This window comes from Tupaia chinensis, unplaced genomic scaffold (assembly GCF_000334495.1).
Source record: "Tupaia chinensis unplaced genomic scaffold, TupChi_1.0 Scaffold000085_1, whole genome shotgun sequence".
NCBI classification, from domain to species: domain Eukaryota; kingdom Metazoa; phylum Chordata; class Mammalia; order Scandentia; family Tupaiidae; genus Tupaia; species Tupaia belangeri.
Window position 1 is genome coordinate 7,563,389 of NW_006159547.1, and position 19,383 is coordinate 7,582,771.

The 19,383-nt window shown below is 37.5% G+C and overlaps 1 protein-coding gene across 4 annotated transcripts in view; it reads left to right on the forward strand.

Annotated features, from left to right (window-relative positions):
* The window catches only part of ACSS3 (acyl-CoA synthetase short chain family member 3), a 212,445-nt gene that overhangs the window by 161,325 nt on the left and 31,737 nt on the right, over window positions 1–19,383 (forward strand). For all 4 annotated transcript variants that reach the window (XR_003548467.1, XM_027769723.1, XM_006142870.3 and 1 more), the window contains exons 10-11: window positions 11,826–11,921; window positions 14,553–14,616. Coding sequence is in view for 3 of the 4 variants with exons in the window: in XM_027769723.1 (XP_027625524.1) it covers window positions 11,826–11,921; window positions 14,553–14,616 (160 nt within the window). In the remaining variant the exon portion in view is untranslated. The remainder of the gene's footprint in view (window positions 1–11,825; window positions 11,922–14,552; window positions 14,617–19,383) is intronic.

A 19,383-nucleotide genomic window follows, 5' to 3' on the forward strand; every position in this document is an offset into this window, starting at 1 on the left:
GATTTCAGTGAGAATATGGTAGTCAACTAATGGATTGAGACATTGGCGATGATTGAAGTTATTGATCTTATTTTATCTGCCTTGAGCCATCTTTGTTGAGTTCTTATATCTTGGAGTAATTAAAGTGTTTCTCTCCCTATTTGCCCTGCTGCAGTTTTAATTGCAGTTGCAGCTCTGAAGCAGCTATAGTCCACGCACAGCCTAAATCTTCCTCCTTTGAGGAATAATCTGATAATTCTGAATTTTATTAAAATGGACCCAAACGCTCCAGCAAACTTCAATCATGCCAGTTCTTAAATAAAAATAATTGATCCCAAGGGTATATGCACCTTAATACCATAATAATAAAATATGTCATGGTAATTGACATGCTAATCCTTACTTTTTCACAGATTGGTAGAATGTAATTCCTGAGAGCTGACAATTGGAACAAGAGTTTTAACCACAAAAAATTGGTTAGGCTGACCAAATGCAGTCCTTCTTAGTTATGTCTGGAGAACATCCATTAGTCCAGAATATTTTTAAAGACTGTAATACATTTTATTTATAAGAATCAAACCCTTGGGATAGAATAATTAATTATAATTTGATATTAACTATCCCAAGCAGAGATAACTGTGGGAAATATTTCGGTCACAGCCATCATATTGTCTCATTCCTTCTAAGTAAACTGCAAAACACTCAGCTGGGAGTTAAGAATTTCATGGGTAGCATATCAAAGTCAAAGTCCCTTTTCTTTTCTGGATAACCATATTCTTTTCTTAGCCTTGGATTCTCAGACATTTTGTTTTTATGTATCTATGTTGATAGACATGTTACAGAGGGATTTAAATCTATGAATACATAGTTCTTAGTCTACAATCGAGCATTTTTTTATCCATGGAATTCAGCACTAAAGCTTTATGGATCCGGTTATTTCTTCCTTATTTTTTTTGGTTCAACATTTTACAGCTATTCACTAACATCCTAGTTGTGTGATTTTCTTCTAACTTAAACATACTTATCTTGTGCTGCCTGTAAATTCCTGAATATTTTACTGTGAAATGCTTTCTCACTGCTAAAGCATTAGAGCCTCTACATGACTGATGTAACATTAAAGGAAGTAACTGTTTGATGGGACCAGTAGTTGGTGTAATGGCTATGTCACTGGACTCCCATGTAGTCGACTGCGGTAGGAATGTTGGACCTAGTGGCTTAAACTCACTCCGGGCATTTCTCACTTTCTGTCTCTCTGTCTCTCTCTGTCTTTCTGGCGAGCACACGTGCCCTATAGCAAAAACCTCTCAAAAAAACAAAAAGTGTCTTTCTGGTGACTTTACTTTGAAGATTGTCTTTAATTATTCAATAACAGGTTCTTTATGGTAATAGAAGTTTGTCTTTAATTATGGATTCACATGTTTTTTGTGGTAGTAGAGTTTAAAGTATGCATCCCTGAATTTTCAGAAACAATGGGCTGAACTGGTATGAAAAACAGCATGAAGGTCGAAGGACTGGGTGGAACTGATCAGCATTAGCAATATCATTGCCTGGTCTGTCCAGAAGGTACTCTATGATACTTACATGGTAGACTGAGATGAGTCTTTCAGTGATGTGGATGAGTCACACTTGTCTGATGCATCTTTGTTTTTCACAATTTAATGGTCAGAAATAAATTCATCTTTTTTTCATTCATAGAAAAGATATTTTAGATAGTTAACATGAGAAGTCGTGATTAGAGAGAAAACAGTAATGTAGACATAATGTCATCTCAGTGAAATGTAGCTAGAGATGCTGTGACAGTATCCATCTGGCAAGAGAGGGAAAAAAAAATCCTGGTGTCATCATTGTTGCTTGGCAACGGCTTTTTTTTCTCATTTAGAGCAATCTTCATTAGTTTACAGTAGATAATTTTTACTGATAATTTGAGAAGCGGGAGCTTAGAGGTAAGCTGTATGAATTTGATTTGTGGAAAGGATAATCTTTTGTAAAATGTAAAACTTGCTAGTTACGACTTTCTCTTTTTGAAAGTGAATAACTGTTTACAAATTGTTAATCCATCTGAAAATGAATTCCCACATCAAACAGCAGTCATTGAATCAGATGTTTTAGTCTTTGTAATATTCTAATATAGAAAGATCAGGTTGTTTTCTTTTTTCAAATATATTTACCTGAATGAACTCAGAGCTGTGTAATCGTCTTTCAGAATTGCTCTTTGTGCTCTTAATTTAGTGAGAATGTTTTGACAAGAGACTAAATATTGGGAAATTGATCAATAATATGAAGTTGGCTTAGTCTTTGAAAATCATCTATTATTCTCCTGTCCTTGGCAAAAATCACAGTTAATCCATCCAGAAAAGGTAGAAATATGTCATGTTTTTATAGATCTTCTTGGGAACAAGAGTTTCTAAATCTTTCCTTGCCAAACTTTGCTATCTGAAAATTCAACTCCCCCTGTTACATATAAACCCCTGTGTTAGAGCCCATTGGCCTTACAAAAGAGTTCCCCATTCATCTTTTACTGGCAGTTTTAATTAGGAAAATAGTAGGTAGATATTCCCTCTTGAGAAAACAGTGTGGTTAGTGAAGCATGATACTGAATACCAAGAGGACTACATTTAAATCCCATTTCATCACATACTTGATAGCCATGGGCAAGCCCTTGATCTTCTGTCCATGAACTTCCTCATGGTTTATGGGAGGTTTTAAATGACGTTAAATATGTACAAACCACCTAGCAGAGTTTTGTCTTATATTCAGCACTTAGACTATTTTCTATTCTATCAATAACCATTCATGAATGTAAAGATGATCTTTAGCATCCTGGCTATAGCTTACCCAGATTCAAGAAACTTTAGAATGTAAGAGCTCAATTTATACATAAGATAAAGTAGCCATAGAGAATTTGGTTTCTTAGGTCAACTAGCTAGTTAACATTAGGACCAGAACTCTCCTTGTTCTGTGCTGTCTGGGGTTGTCTCTTCATATGTTTAATCTCAAGCCTTCGTTAATTCAGCATGTCTAATCTAATTGAACTGTAGGTTATTTATGGGCTTCTCTATTGAGTCAACCCCAATTCAAGGTGGTGTGCTGGTAAGGGAATAGGATAAGACCAATGTCTCACAGGTTGAATTAATGGCCTGCTCCCAGTACAAAAAGTTAGGTTGCTTTGAATTAAGTATGTTAAACTGTAATCATACCATCTCCTAAACACAAAGATTAAATTGATTTCCTTTCACTGGTGTACATCTCACTTTCTCCTTTCTTTCTGCTACCACCATTCAAGTTATTTATAGCTCTCTGTATAGATTCAGAGGTGCAGAGAATGGTTTCTTTACAAATTGCCTCTGTGCCCATCATGACGCTGTGATTAATATGATTCAGCAGTCCTAGGTTGCTGAATTGATTTATTTCCAGCACTTCAGCTCCCAGCATGGGCTACCAATGCTTGAATCCATATTGCTTAAATGCAGTGTTTCTAGAACCACCGTAGGGGCAGAATAGTAGATGCGGCAGGAGTTCTCATTTATAGAGCTGGACTTGTGAACCTGCCACCATGTTCTTCCTCTTCACGCTCACACACGTCTATTCTTTCTGTATTCTCTTGAACTTGTGAACCCAAATCTGGAGGTTAATCTGGACATCTAAAAGGGGCTCTTACTCTTCTTCCATATCCAAATAGCCACCAGTACTTTATAATTTTGAAATAACTCATCTTCCACTGCCGACCACCTGCAGCAGATCACCAGCGTCTCACTGATGTATTGCTTTGGGTTGGTATAAGTTTAGCGTTCCACTTGGAACTGAAGTGGCTTTTCTATAATGTAATTCTGAGCAAATCACCTCTGCTAAACCCTATGTGTCTTGCATTGTTGCGAGAATAATATCCCAGTTTCTTAACATGGCATGGAAAAAGCTACTTCATGATCTGCCTCTGTGTACCTCTTTTACTTTGTCTTTCATCATCTCTTTTATGAGAGGTGACGTGGGATCTATCACCCCTCCAAGCTTTGCTGTGCTGAATAGTTTGCCATTCCTTGATGGTCTAACTTCTGAACCTTTACACTTACTACTTTTTCTGTTTGGCCTGTCTTTTCTCTCAAATCATTCCCTTCTCCCCAAAAGATAAACCTTTCAGTAACTAGGGTATATTCTGTAAATATTTGTTGAAAGGTCAATCTTTAGGGGACTGGCAGGTGGCATAGTGGTTAAAAGCACTGGATTCCCACATGGCTGACTGCGGTTTAGGTCCCGGACCTGGTGGCTTGCTTTCTTGCTTTCCCTTTCTCTCTCTCTCTCTCTGATCAAGTTAAAAATACATACATATACATGTATATATATATACATGTATATATATGTATATATATATATATATCAGATGGAATTAAATAAATAAACTTTTAAAATAAGATCAATCTTTGAATTGCATTTTTGAAATTAAAAAAGAGTATAATAGAATTATCACAGTAGGATAGTTTTTCTCTGTGGTCTATTTCTCTTTCTCGCTAGTTTATTTTGGATCACATTTGTTGACTTACTATGTGGGTTTTTTTTTGTGTTTTTTTTTTTTTCTTTTTTTGGAGAGGTTTTGTTTGCTATCGGGCGCGTGCGCTCGCCAGACAGACAGAGAGAGACAGAGAGACAGAAAGTGAGAAATCACCCCCCAGGGGGGTATGGCCACACCGCAATCCCTTCTCCTCCATTCTCCTCTCGGGCTCTTGGGCATGCACGCACACGCGCCCGACGTGAGTTTAAGCCACTGGGTCCAGGACTCAAACCACAGTCGACTACGTAGAGTCCAGCGACATAGCCATTACACTAACTGCTGGTCCCTTACTATGTGTTTTTAAAAGACTGACCTTAATAATGTGGACTGGGTCCTGAAATCACATCAGGAGTATATATTTACAAGTCAGGAAACATTCCCTGAGCACAGAATGTCAGGGACTGTATTGTTTGGTCCTGCCAATACAAATGACTCCCCAGCACACTAGAGGAAGTAACTGATTTCAACTATATACACTGTGCTGTTTGAGAATTGCACTAAATCTTTCTATAAAGATTTTATAATTTTAATGGCAAGTTGTCTAAGTGTCAAAACAGCAACTATATTTTATGAATTTGTGCATCATGAGCAGAAATCAGCCAGAGATTTTGGTGTTCCATACACTGTTGATTAAAAAAAATAAAAAGAGTACATCTATTTGGTGGTGAATGTGATCTTCTGGGAGGTTTGAGGTGGTTTTATCTTCTAGGCCTGGGAGTGACCAGAAACTGGGCTCAGCTAGAACTACTGACTGATTGCCCTCATGGAGAATTTTTACTTTTGCAAACCCAGAGTAGTGGGCCATCCATCTTACATGGCAGCTCAGTTTCCAGAGACAGTGATCAAAGATACTAAGAGTCTCTGCCTGAAAACTGTCATAGCATCACTTCCACACTTAGAGCAGGCAAAAGGACTCAAACTGAGTAAAAGGGACGTTGAACTGTTTTCTTGTCCAAGAATTTTAGCCATCATGGGTAAATTTCCATGTTATGGATATAGCTTTTTGAACTCTTCCACGTAACTCCCCTCCCCTTTTTTTGATTTGCTAGAGGATGTGTGTGTTCTCTCTCTTTTCCTCAGAGAGAGGGAGAGAGAGAGAGAGAGAGAATCTTCCATAAGGAATCGTCACATCATATCACAATCCCTGCTCCCCCACCTTTCCTTCCTTTGGGATTTTGGGCACACACATGTGCCCAGTGTGCTTTTCAAGCTACCAGTTCTAGGACTTAAACTGTGTAGTTGTTCATTGGGGAGCCAACTGCCTTAACTCCCAGGCCACAGGCAGGTCCTAACTTTCTCTTTAACTACCATTCAGAAATAACTTCTGTTTATATCTTTTTTTGGAGACATTTTTGCTATAGGGCATATGCACTCGCCAGAGCGAGAGACAGAGAGAAACTGAGAGAAAGAAAGCAAGAAATCACCCCCCAGGGGGGATGACCATGCCATAATCCCTTCTCCTTCATTCTCTTCTTGGGATCTTGGGCACACAAGCACACACCCCCAACATAAGTTTAAGCCACTGGGTCCGGGACTTGAACCATGGTCGGCTACATGGGAGTTCAGCAACATAGCCATTACTCCAACTGCTGGTTCTTAAGGTGGGGGCATCTTCTAAACTCCAATATAAATTATACTGTAATGAATAGTCTTGTTACTACATTATCTCTGATTCTTTCAAATATTTTCTTGGGTATATTCCTTAGAGTAGAATAATTAAGTTAAAGTTTGTGTGCATTTTTAATGATTCTCTGTAAGAATTGCCTAATTGCCTTTCAGATATGTGGCATTTATTATATCCACACTAACACTTGTATAACAAAAGTAATTATTGTTGTTTTGCCATTTTGTGTGGGGTATCTACCAGTATAATCTTTCTCCCATCTACTACCTAACTGGTCCTTTGTATTTCTGTCAATCTTGTAAGTTTTCATGTGAGCTTGTATCTGATATTCAGGAAACCACAGGACTCTACTAACAAGTTATTCTGGAAGAGCTTCTATCTGTCCCTATATTTCCTTCCATACCGCTCTCTAAAAGCGCAAATAAAATAACCTGAATTTAGAATTTGAATGGTGTGCAAACATTTCAATAAATTATTGTTGCATTACTATGTTTTTAAAAGCCCTCATGCACTTACAGTATCATTCAAACTAAAGCTTATGCCCTTATAATGACCATGGAGTGGCTGTATGTGATCTTTCTCCTCACTGTTTCTCTGACCTAATTTTTATTAATACTTTTTCATTTATTCTGCTTCCATCACATTGGCTGCCTCATTGCTCCTTGGTTTAGGACTAAGCCTGCCTCAGGACCCTCGCATTGGTGGTTCCCTCCTTCTAGGTCTTCTTTTCCTGGATATCTGCCTATCACATTTCCTCACTCCTTTCATGGTTTTAATCAAATGTCACTATCTCTGGGCTGTCTTCTCTGTCAACCAATATAAAATGGCAGCCTCTTCCCATGACGCCTAGCGCTCAATGTATGCTTTCTTCTTTCTTTCCCTTGGCATTTATCCCTCTTTAATATATCATGTGTTTTACTTTCGTATTTTATCCCCCGTTTGCCTCTTCAACTAGATTGTGAGTTCAAAGAGGGTAGGCATTCAGGTCACTTTTGTTTATTTCTGTATCCCCAGTTCTAGTAATAATATCTGACATATTAAAGCTTCCCAATAAATATTTTCTTAAAAGTGATTTTTACCACTTTTACTTCCATTTGCCAGAATGAGAGACTGGACATATTCCTTGTCACAGTTGTTTTTTAATTATTTATTTATTTATTTATTTATTTATTTATCTCAACTAAGACATAATGTAGGTAGTTTCTACCACCTTTTCCTCCCCTGTTTGTGTATGAGATGCTCAGAAGTGATACATCTGTCTGTCCCACTCTTCTGCCTTGAAAGGTCTGCCCTAACTTGGACAAATTGTTTAGATTTTATTAGTGAACACTCAATTTTTTTTTTATCTATAGAAATAATATTTCTTTGGGCTGTCTCCATGTCCTGGTGGTTAAGCCAGCAGATCCCACGTGGCCAACCATTCAGTTCAAGTCTCAGACTCAGCAGGGCACATGTGTGTGTACCCTAAATTCCTAAAGCAGGGAGATATCAAAGAGAAGAGATTGTGGCATGACCATTTCCCATTGGGAGTGCTTTTTCACTTTCCTCCTCTTCCTCCTGGCAAGCACACATGCCCTTTAGCAAAGAAACAAACAAACAACAAATACCAAAGCAAAAAAATTTTTTTTTCTTTTATTCCTATAGTCTTATAGTTGGAATAAATTGAAGGTTCAGTTCTCTTCATCAAAGAGAATGTTCTGGCTTGTTCAACATAGCTATTTCCCAATCACAACATGGTATCTGGATATCCTGTCTCCCCAGATAACTGCTAGCCCGTTAATGATAGCCTGGGTAGTACAAAGCAGATGCTTTTAGAACATGTTTGAGGTGGGACTTTGCAGTTCCTTAGGATTTCAGCTAAGGACTACAGCAGGCTTGGTGGCTTCAAGAGTCTATTCTGTACATGGACTAGTTTGAGAGTCAGATGATTAAATGGTCTGCATGCATAAATGTGTGAGCATGTACAGATGTGCTGGCATTGCAGATGGAGCAGTCCTTGGGACCCACAATGTTCCGAGGTACAAAGAGAACCGAAGCATATACAATTGTTAGGACTTTCTCATAAGATCTGTGCCTTTCAAAGTGAAAGTGTAACAGACAAATATACCACTTCTTAGCTGCTCATATAGAAGACAGGATGAGAAGATGGTAGAAAATACCTAGATTGTGTCTCAGTGGAGAGAAAATAAAACCCTTGTGACAGAAAGTATGCCCAATCTCTCATACTTGCAACTGGAAGTAACAGTGATAAAAATTACTTTGTTCTCACTATGTCTGCTTATTACACTTAAACTCCTAGGCACTGCCAGTTTGTCTGATTATACCCTCTGAAAGTCACTTGCAATAATTCTCTTGCTAATATTCTAAATAAATATTGGACTAGAGACAAATACGGTAATTGTAGCATACAAACTTTTATCTGTATTATCTATATTACCTACATTATTAAGTAAACAAAATGGACCATCTTTTTCAGAGTCCTGAAAACTTCAGGGTCAAATTAGTCATAGAGAAGAATATCCTTTTTAATTGTCTTACAATCAGAAACAAAATAATCAAAGGTTAAAAGATTATAAACAAGCAATTGGTTGATTGTCTTTCATGAAATCCTTTTCTTTCTTTCTTTTTTTTCTTTTCTTTCTTTCTTTGTCTAAATTTGTCAGAGAGCCTATGCATGTGTTAAGAAAACAAGCAAACAAACAAAAAACCCTTTATGGGACATGGTCACTCTGCAATCCCTTCTCCATTTATCCCTGCTGTTAGGATTTTGGGTACACACACACTTGCACCCATCATGTTTTTTATGTTCCTGGAACTCAAACTGTGTAGCTGGCCCTCTGAGATCCAGCTGCCTTACCACCAGGCCATGGGCTGGTCTCTTCCTTACATCTTTATTTGAGTAGGTTTTATTCTCACTTCCTCTTCTCACACGTCCCATCTCTCAGTAAGATAAGACAAACAGAGGACTGACATCTTTTGTAAGAATCTACCCTGAGTGGATGGAGCGTGATGTAGTAGAGGTTTTTTGGTATCTTTGCTTTTCCTTTAAAGGGCAGTTACTGGAACCATGGAGAGATACTAGAGACATTGGTAGTTAGGTTTGTTAAATTTGTCCTAGAGTTATCTGTTGATAAGTTGTTAAGGCCTTATGGTGTCAAGAGAATTCAAACTCCTGAGTTTGTAGAGAGTTCGAACTCCTGAGAATTGGAGTGCCACTATTGATAAACTAAACCTGGTGATGACTTTTAAAACAGATGTACTTTGAGAGCTGCTTTCCACCATGGAGGGAGGGGAACGGAAGTATCTTGAAGGAGTATCATCTTTCCTTTGGTGTCCTGGGAGCTTCTGTTCTTATCTTATTCTTCCTGTGTTCCTTTCTTCAAGCACCTCACTCTCCTAGGTTACTCTCTGTCATCCCAGAGCTCTTGTCTCCCACATCAGTTCTGAAGTTTAGCAGAGGAGAGACCTTCTGAAACAGAAAGGGGAAAATGCCATTAACCCTTCGGTCCTGTGGATTTCTCTGCCAGCTTGGAGCTGTAGGAGTGTGGGCTTGAGTATTGCATGGCTTATGGAAAACCATGTCATAAAATACCTTCCCATTTTTTTGCCATGCTGTGAAAATGTTTAAGAACTCTTTGTCAGAGAAATGTCTGTGCTAGTTACTTGATGATGATCCTCAGCAGTAACCATGTGGCTTAGCATCTTAAGCACTGGGGTATGACGTGAAACCGTGAAACTGTGCTTTAATGTTCGAGAGTTCATCTTCTATTATTGATGTCAGCTAAGCCACCATCCATAAAATGTGAATAATAAACTGAACCACTCTGGAAGGTAAAGAGCAGTAATAAATTCTTCTATCATTCTAAAGTGATATAAACATACAATAAATTATAGTAGAAACCAAAGTGGAAAGAATACATTCTGCATACTTAGGAAGGTGGCTGTGTTCAATCTTTCAGATTACTTTGGAAACCATTGGTTTGGCAGTTAATCCTTTGGGCGTAGGTATGTGTATGTTTGTATCATTTTAAGCCAGGAGTTCCTGCACTTTTCACTGTCAATATCCTCTCATCTTGCCCTTCTACACAAACGTTTATATATTTAAAAGTTGTATTAACTCCAAATGTATTTACTAACAACAAAAAATTCATTCCTTCATCGATAATCATTTTCAGAACTTCTGGCTCTCAGGTAATAGTTGCTATTATTCTGTCTGTTAAGGCAGAGAAGCATTTTTTGTTGATTACTGTATACTAATTGTGAGTAATTTTATGATCTTGATGAAATAGTCATGAAGCATAAGCATCCTCCCTTTTAGTTTTTGGGCTTTCTAGAAACCCAGAAACAGCAGACTGAAGACAACTTTATAAAGTGTTATTAAATTGTGCATTACCTGCAGGGCCTGTAGACAAATGAGGTTCTTAGAAAATTAGGGTATTTTTCCTATCTGCTTTGTAATTTGCCAGAGAGTATGTGTACTTGCCAGAGACGGGGAAAAGGAAAGTGAGAAAGAACCCATCCATGGGCAATAGTCACACCATAATCATTTTTCCTCCGTTTCTCCTTTTCAGGATTCTGGGCACATATACACATGTGACTGGTATATTTTCCCAGCACTGGCCCAAGACTTCAACCAAGCCGTCAGCCATGTGAGATCCAGCTACCTTAAAAACTATGTCGCACACTGGTCCTATGGCATGTGTGCTCACTAGGGAGATACAGAGAGAGAGAATGAAAGGGAAAGTGAGAAATCACTCCCCTAGCGAAGATGGCTACATGACAGTCCCTTCTGCTCCACTCCCCTGTTAGGATTTTGGGCATGCATACACACTCTCCTGGTATGACTTTCAAGCTGGCATGTCTGGGACTTGAACCATAATTGACCATGCGGGAGTGCAGTGCTATAACCATCACACCACCTACTGGCCCTATATTTTTATGTACATATAGTTTTAAATCTTTGGGTTACTTAGGTCAGAAAAGGTTACATAGCTATGTTGTACACAGCTGTAATTAACAATGATAAATAAAAATAACTACATGAATCAAGAGAGAGGATCGTTTCTAGTGTCTCTTAGCTTTTAATATGTGTTGTAAAACGGTCACAGTCACATAATTTTACATTTGTCATGCCTGCTTAACCACAATCAAGAATACCAGAATGGTCTTTCTGTTCTTTAAAAGAAACACCACTATGTGAATTATTTTTAATGTATATTTTTAGATTTAAAACTGCAGACATGCTATAAGTTTCTGCATTGTTTTCAGTTTTAGAGAATTCATTTTTGGGACTAGCAGTTATCATAATGGCTATGTTGCTGGACTCTCATGTAGTCAACTACGGTTTGAGTCCCAGACTCAGTGACTTAAACTCACGCTGGGTGAGTGTGCATGCGTGCCCAAGATCCAGAGAGTAGAATGGAGGAGAAGGGATTGCGGCCTGGTGATTTCTCGCTTTCTGTCTCTCTCTCTCCCACTGTCTTTTTGGTGAGGGGATGTGCCCTATAGCAAAATAAAACAAAAAAAACTCTAAAAAAAGAATTCATTTTTGTTATTCATTTATTCCTAATGAAAATAACTTACATGACAGACTAGGATGGGGGAGAGTGTGCATGCACTAAAGAAGCATCATGACCCCAAGTTGAAACATAAAGTGATAAATAATCATTCTTTCTCCAGAAACAGGATCCCCAATTACAGCATCATGCATTGGATTAGGTAATTCTAAAACACCTCCCCCAGGACAAGCAGGAAAATGTGTTCCAGGATATAATGGTAAGAAATGACCCTGATTATTTGAAATATGTAATGTTAATACATGTGGTATTTCTGTGTAGCTACTATGCATCATATTACATGAAGCATACTTAGTGCTTAACAAATATTTGCTTGAATTAACACCGTGTTTAAAAATTACTGACTTAATTTTTGCTATCAAAAGATTGTGAACTTCCAGAGATAGTGTCTAAATGGCTGTCATAACCAAGAAAATATTATTAAAGCATATTAAAGATGTTAATGTGAAATTTTTGCATGTGCAATACTTGTTAGGTGCTTAGCACTTCACGTATATCATTTCATTTAACACGGAAGTATTTTAGCTCAGAGATAATATTACCATTTTAGCAACGAGTTAACCTATGACCAGAGAGTTTAAGTACCTTTCCTAAGGTAACACAGCTGGTTAGATTCTGAGGACGATGTATACCATTGCTACATTTTCTTTCTTTTGTTTCAAAAGCTGCAAGTTTTTCCATTACATGTATACATTTTTAAATTTGAGAATAGTAACAAGGCAGTTGGACATCAGTTAGCTAAAAATACAGAGTAAGGATTCTAAGATAAAATATTTCTTAGATGCTAACTTTATCTGACAAAGAGATATCCTTTCAATATTTGTTTTTAAATTTATGTTTGTGATTATAATAGTTCAATGGTTTCCTTTGCTTTCCACTCCCAACTTTCTAAACATTTACTTGTCTTACTTATAAATAGGAAAAGTATTTTTGCATGCTTTCCAGGGCCATTGTGCTGTGATGTTACACAGTGAAGCATTAATATGGTGCCTATCATCAGAAAGACTAAGTTAAGTGTTGGCTAATAGTGCTGCTGATATTTCACCCAAGTCGGAGGCACTGACTTCAAGACTCAAAACCACTTAACGTACAAGGAAAATGAGGAAAAGAGGTTAGGGAATTTGCATAAGGTCACACAATTTAGCTTAATAGGTTTATGAATAAAATCTACCATTGGGGAACAGAATATGACTCCTAACTTTTGTTTCCTATTGGCATACAAATTGTAAAATTTAGAAATATTTCTTGCTCTAACACAAAAATATTGTATTTTGTCTCTAGGACAGTAACTAGTTAAAAAAAAAATACCATTAGGTTTAACCTAGCAAATATTTTTATAAAAAGATATTTTATTATTCAGAGCAGAAATAGGTATTCTGTGAAATCAGTGACTTTTCCAGCCATGGAAAGGTAAACTCTGATTTACTGAATTCTTCCATTTGAGCAGTTCTTTCATCCCTGCTCCTTTTATCAGGAAAAAATTGCTCTTGCATTGAGATGTTTTTAGGAATTACAGATTGTGGGAGATGTTAAACACATTTCCCTTTCAGTATTTCAGTACCATTTTTATATCCAGTTGTAAGAAAAAGTGAAGCTTTGATGTTTCGTGGAACTTCTATATGGAATCTTTTGCTGTCTGAAAGCTATCAGCTTGCAGACAGCACAAGTTACTGTTTTTGTGTGTGTGTGTGTGTGTGTTTTGTGGTTATTCAGAAATTCAAATGCATAATGTAGTATTCAACAATATAATGGAAAGCAGGTCCTTTTGAGAAAGGAAAGAAAATCTTTTTTTTTTTAATGAAAGATATTCAATGTAATATGACAATGTTACACTCATTGAATACCTTTTGCAAGCTTGTCCGTGTACACATGTATGGTTTTTTTTTCCATTTGTACCAACAAAATGAGAAAGGAATTTCTCCCATTTTGTAGACAGAGAATGGAAAGTGTAAGAGAATGTGCCCAGGAGCACATAATTATTTGGTGACTGGCTTGGGATTTGTGGAAACAGAGTTGAATTGGGCATGGTCTCCACCTTTGATGAACTCACAATTTAGTAAGATACAGATAAACCTCTCCTAAATAAGTGTCAATTAGTGTTTCAAAATGAAGTGCTCCAGGAACACAAAAATGGGATTTTTTTTTTCCCTGGGAACAACGTCCATTTCTTCTCATAGCTGCTTACTGTAGGATTACCTGGATGAATGAAGACACATAAAGAGTATCTATTAAAGTCTATAAAATGGATCTATTTTCATTTTCAGTTTGGACTAAGAGTTATTGAATGTAGATACAAACTTTGATCTCCTAAATTCTTTTATAATGTTATCAGTATAGCACAGAAAGCATTGGGGTAATATTTGGGAAGATTAAATTGACCTAATTTAAAGCTCATAACTTAATATAAGCCTTTAATCAAAATAAATAGTTCTTTGTGCTTTTAAAAGCTTTATTTTTATTGCTTACAGTACTTTTGGTATAATTTAACAGCTGTTTCCTTTAATTTTGGAAAACCATAATATAGTTTTAATGTTTTTAATAGACCAGAAGAATATTTTAAATGTACTTAAGGTTATGGAATTATCAGCATGTTCTAAATTTATTTTTAGTCTAAAAGAAAATTTGTGATTTTACTAGGATTTAAAGACATGTTCACCTTTTATTTTCTGTAAGATATTTTAACTAACATGTTTATAATCTCACAGAAATTAAGGTTACTTTTAAAGTTAGAGTTTTTAGGCTTGAATATAGAAAATATGGAATGACATTTAAGGTTATGTATTCTTATTCAAATTTTTATTAATTTATATATTTACATTCTACTTTTTAGTTATGATTTTGGATGACAACATGCAAAAACTGAAGGCTCGGTGTTTAGGAAATATTGTGGTAAAGTAAGCAAAATTTTGAGTACTATTATTTAAAGGGCAAAAATGGTGTGCGATTTAAAAAAAAAAAGAATTATCACTGTGAAATGATCACCGTGAAATTACTAGTGAGAAGGTTGCAGAATAAGCTCGTGTATTTGAGAATTGTGTCAATTCTATTGAAATTCAATGTGAAACCTATGTAAAATTTAATAATTGATACAGTTTTCATTAATGCCTTTGATTAACATGCTATTGGTATTTTTACTTATATGGTTTAAATAGGAGAATTTACTAGGATGAGCTGCTATAAATAAAGAATATTGTATGTCAGGTCTTAAAAAATATTTGTTTTCCCATTTATTTCTATTAGAAATTTAAAAACTTTGTATTATTTGGCATTATCAGATTCATGCAAGATTGCTTCCATTAGAAACATATTTTAAATTCATGCAAGTTATGTAAAAGCAATAGTAGAAAAAAACTCAAGGCTAGCCAAGGGGTGAAAGCAACTGATCCCACATGGCCGACTGTAGATCAAATCCAGGCAACGGAAGCTTGAAAGAATACTGGGCAGGGACCAGCAGTTAGCATAATGGCTATGTCGCTGGACTCCCACATAGTCGACCATGGTTCGCGTCCCAGACCTGGTGGCTTAAAACTCACACTGGGCGCGTGTGCATGCGTGCCAAAGATCCCGAGGGGAGAATAGAGGAGAAGGGATTGCGGTATAGCCATCCCCCCTGGGGGGTGATTTATCACTTTCTGTCTGTCTCTGTCTGGTGAGTGCACGTGCCCTATAGCAAAAACCTCTCCCAAAAAAAAAGAAAAAAAAAGAATACTGGGCATAGGTACCCATGGAGAAATGGAAGAGAAAGGATTGGGCTGTGACCATACTCCATTGGGAGGTACTTTTTCACCCCCTCTCTCCGTCTCTGTCCCTGTCTCTGTCCAGTGAGCACACATGCCCTCTGGCATTTAAAAAAATGTCCATTTCTTCGAGGCAGAAGTATTTTAGCTTTACTAAAAGCTAATGGGAGAAATATAAATTATAATGCTATTTTCTCATGTGCTTATGTTGTCAGTAAACATAAATACTCTATTACTTTCTTTAAAGTTTCAATTTTAAGACAACATATTCGAGATGGAAGAATTAAATATTGAATATACCATTTATTTTCATGTTTGTCCGAATCAGAATCTATATGAGCATAGAGCTGATGGAAGAACAAGGGGGAGGGCTTGCTAAAGAAATTAATAACGTGAATATAATTGTGGGTCGATGTTTGGCTTGCTTAAGGAAGTACATGGCTTTTGAGAGCTTTTAAAAGCACCCTAGCAAGCATTCAGTTTTATATAACCTCCTAACTATAAGTGAGTCATCTATTTCATAAAGCAACTCTTTCAAGATCCCAGAGGTGGCATTTGATGTTTTAAACCCCTCATGGGTTCTGTCACTCTAATTATGGGTGACTTCACCCCACAGCCATTCAGAGATAATGAAATATGTTGGTATTCCACATAAACTATAATTTCTTTGTATAGCCATTAGGGCTATTTCAAGTACTTGAAAGTTACACAACTATTGCCTTAGAACATTTTATGTTTAGGTTGTCACCAATTCAGAATGATTTTCCTCCCTCTGCATTCCTAAGTAGAACATTGTACTGTACTGGTCTAGGATTCTGAGATTTTATTATAAATTACTTGAGGGTACAATATACTATAACATGCAATAGAATGTGATTTCTCCTTTAGGTTAGCAGTGAGACTAAATATTTCAAAATATTATATATGTTATAATATGAGGAAAGTAAGGTTGGCCCCTCGAGGTGGTACAGTGACACCAAACTCAACTGCAATGTTGAAAGTCACATGGCCAATCACAGGATTCTCTGGTTTATTCAAAATACGCCAGGTGAATGCACACTTGTGCCCAGGATTCTAACAAGCTGGTGGACTAGGAAAGGGGGATTCAGCATAATGAGATTCTGTCAAGAGAGCTTCTCTCTCTCTCTCTCTCTCCCTCTCCCTCTCTCTCTAATGCATACATATGTGCTCTCTACCATTAAAATAATTTTTTGAGAGTTTTTTGTTATAGGATATATGTGCTCACCAGAAATAGAGACACAGAGAGATAGAAAGCGAGAAATCACCCCCTGGAGGGGATGGCCATTCTTCAGTCCCTTCTCTTCCATTCGCCTCTCAGGATCTTGGGCACACATGCACACTTGCCTGGCGTGAGTTTAAGCCACTGGGTCTGGGACTCGAACCACGATCGACTACATGGGAGTCCAGCTACATAGACATTATGCCAACTGCTGGTCCCTAAAATAATTTTTTTAGAGGGATTTTTGCTATAAGGTGCATGTGCTCAATGGAGAGACAGAGACCAAGAGATAGAAAGTGAGAAATCACTACCTGGGGGGAATAGCCATGCCACAATCCCTTCTCCTCCATTCTCTTCTCAGGATTTTGGCCACACATGCACATGTGCCTAGTGTGAGATTTAAGCTACTGGGTCTGGGACCCAAATCACAGTCAACTGTGGGAGTCCAGTGATGTAATCGTTATGCCATCTGTTGGTCCCCAAATAAAATTTTTTAAAAAGTAGAAGTAATCAGAAAAAAATAATCTTACCAGTGAAATATGTCTCTCTCTCTTTAATAGAAGAGTTCTTAGAACTTTTTTGTCTATGAGAGCAAACATTTTCTTTTGAGCCCCACCCCCACCCCAGCCAGTAGCCATTTCATTCCAACTCATCAACCTAAAAATTATTCATGCATCCCAATGTGTAGGATGTTTTCATATTTAACATCTGTGACTTGGACTTGTTTATGCAGGTCCATATGTAGAAATTGTGATATATAGAAACAAACAGAAAACAAAGAAAATATCTTTGCCCCCTTAGAATTTTCCATTTCCTTTGTTACGACATTCTGGAAATGACTCCTTGTTCTCCCAGGGACACTTTCATCAGAAAATAGACATTTTAGTGATTTCTAAACTACTGTAGGCCACAGGATATAATAAATGAGAATTCTACAGTTTCAGTGTTTTACTTGACTGCTTTAATTCATAGAATTTACTTTTCTAGTAGAAGGAAAAGTTTCATGTTCACATGGATGTTAGAAAATTCTTTTCATTTTGAAACCTAGTCTAGGCAGTTAATTTAGTGAGAAAGTTCTGGTCTCTGAATTGCTATGAATACAAAAGGTTCATGAATCTTAGAAGGTGCTCTTGTAATTGCATTCAGAGTTCCAGAGTACAGAAATAAAACTATGATTCAGTAATTTCCAGGCAACAGAGAGCAAGGCATGAAAGAAAATGTTAACTGCAATTGCCTTCCTTGGTCCCACAGTGTTCACGGTTATTAAAGCCGTAGGTCTCCAGCTCTTTCTCGCTGACAGGAATCCATTTTTCTCTGACCACATCCACAGCTGCTATTGGAAGTGTGACTTGCCCACCCCATGCTGTGTTCCCTTGACCCATGCCCTGCAGGCAGTGATGGGATATGTGGGAGCTCTGTGGAAATGTCCAAGTAGTTTTTACTTTAATGTCTGCCAATGTTTCCTTCTCTCCAGATGTTGAACTCTTGGCCCTTAATATGTTTGTTCACATTTTTATAGCTTTGCATGAGTGATTCCATCATGATGCTGCCATTTTGGAAAAGGGCCAGGACAGCTTCTTTTCATCAGGTTATCCTTGACATAAAATAAAAAATGTCATATAATTATCCTCTTCCTTTCTAAAACTCTCATATTCAGATTTTAGTGTGCTCTTCTATCAGATTTATAAAAACCCTATGAAATACAATGGAACAGATATTATCCTTAATTTAGACATGAGAAAAGTAAGCATTATTAGTTGTTATACAGCTAGGATTCACATTATCACCCGGTCTTTTGTCTTCCCTGAGAGAAAGAAATTATGGCCTAGTCAGACTTTTCTAAAGAGATAAAAAGTAACTTCACATGAAAATCTCAAGTATAACCTGAGGCCCAGGTAGGAAAGACTGGAAGAGCAACCTTGGAATTTAACCCCAGAATTCTCTAGGGAATATGAGTTATAGCTTCAATTTTTAAAAGAGTATATTTCTTTCTTCCATGAGCAAGTGAGAAAGAGAGATAGCATCCCCTACAGGGGCTTGACTTCCACCTTCTGTCAGCCCCAGGTTATGTGCATGCATGCGTACAAGGAGGTATCTGGACAGGAACCAGAACCTTACCATGTAGTCAGCCACATAGAGCGATGTATTTTACAGCTGTGTCACCGTCTGGACCTATGTCTTCAATTTGTTGCAGTTACCACGGTGATTCCTGATAGAGCAATGAATACCAACTATAGTTTATCTGGCACAGGAAGCATCGAGGGGGCTTATGTTTCAGATTTGTCAGGAATATGTCACCTTCTAGGGTGGCAGGCTTCCTTTTTTCTTTTTTTCAAGAGGTTTTTGCTACGGGGTTTGTGTGCTCGCCAGAAAGAGAGAGACAGAGAGATAGAAAGCAAGAAATTACCCCCCAGGGGGGATGGCCATGCCGGAATCTCTTCTCCTCCAGTCTCCTCTTGGGATCTTGGACACGCATGCACAGCGCCTGGTGTGAGTTTAAGCCACTGGGTCTGGGATGCGAACTGTGGTTGGGAGTTCAGTGACATAGCCATTACGCCAACTGCTGGTCCTAGGGTGACAGGCTTTCTCTTCCTGCCCTAGCAATTTAAGATGCCTCCCTCCTAAATGGGCTTCACTGCTGCCCCGGTTATTCCTCTTCCCCTTTAGGATAGTCTCTTTTGAGA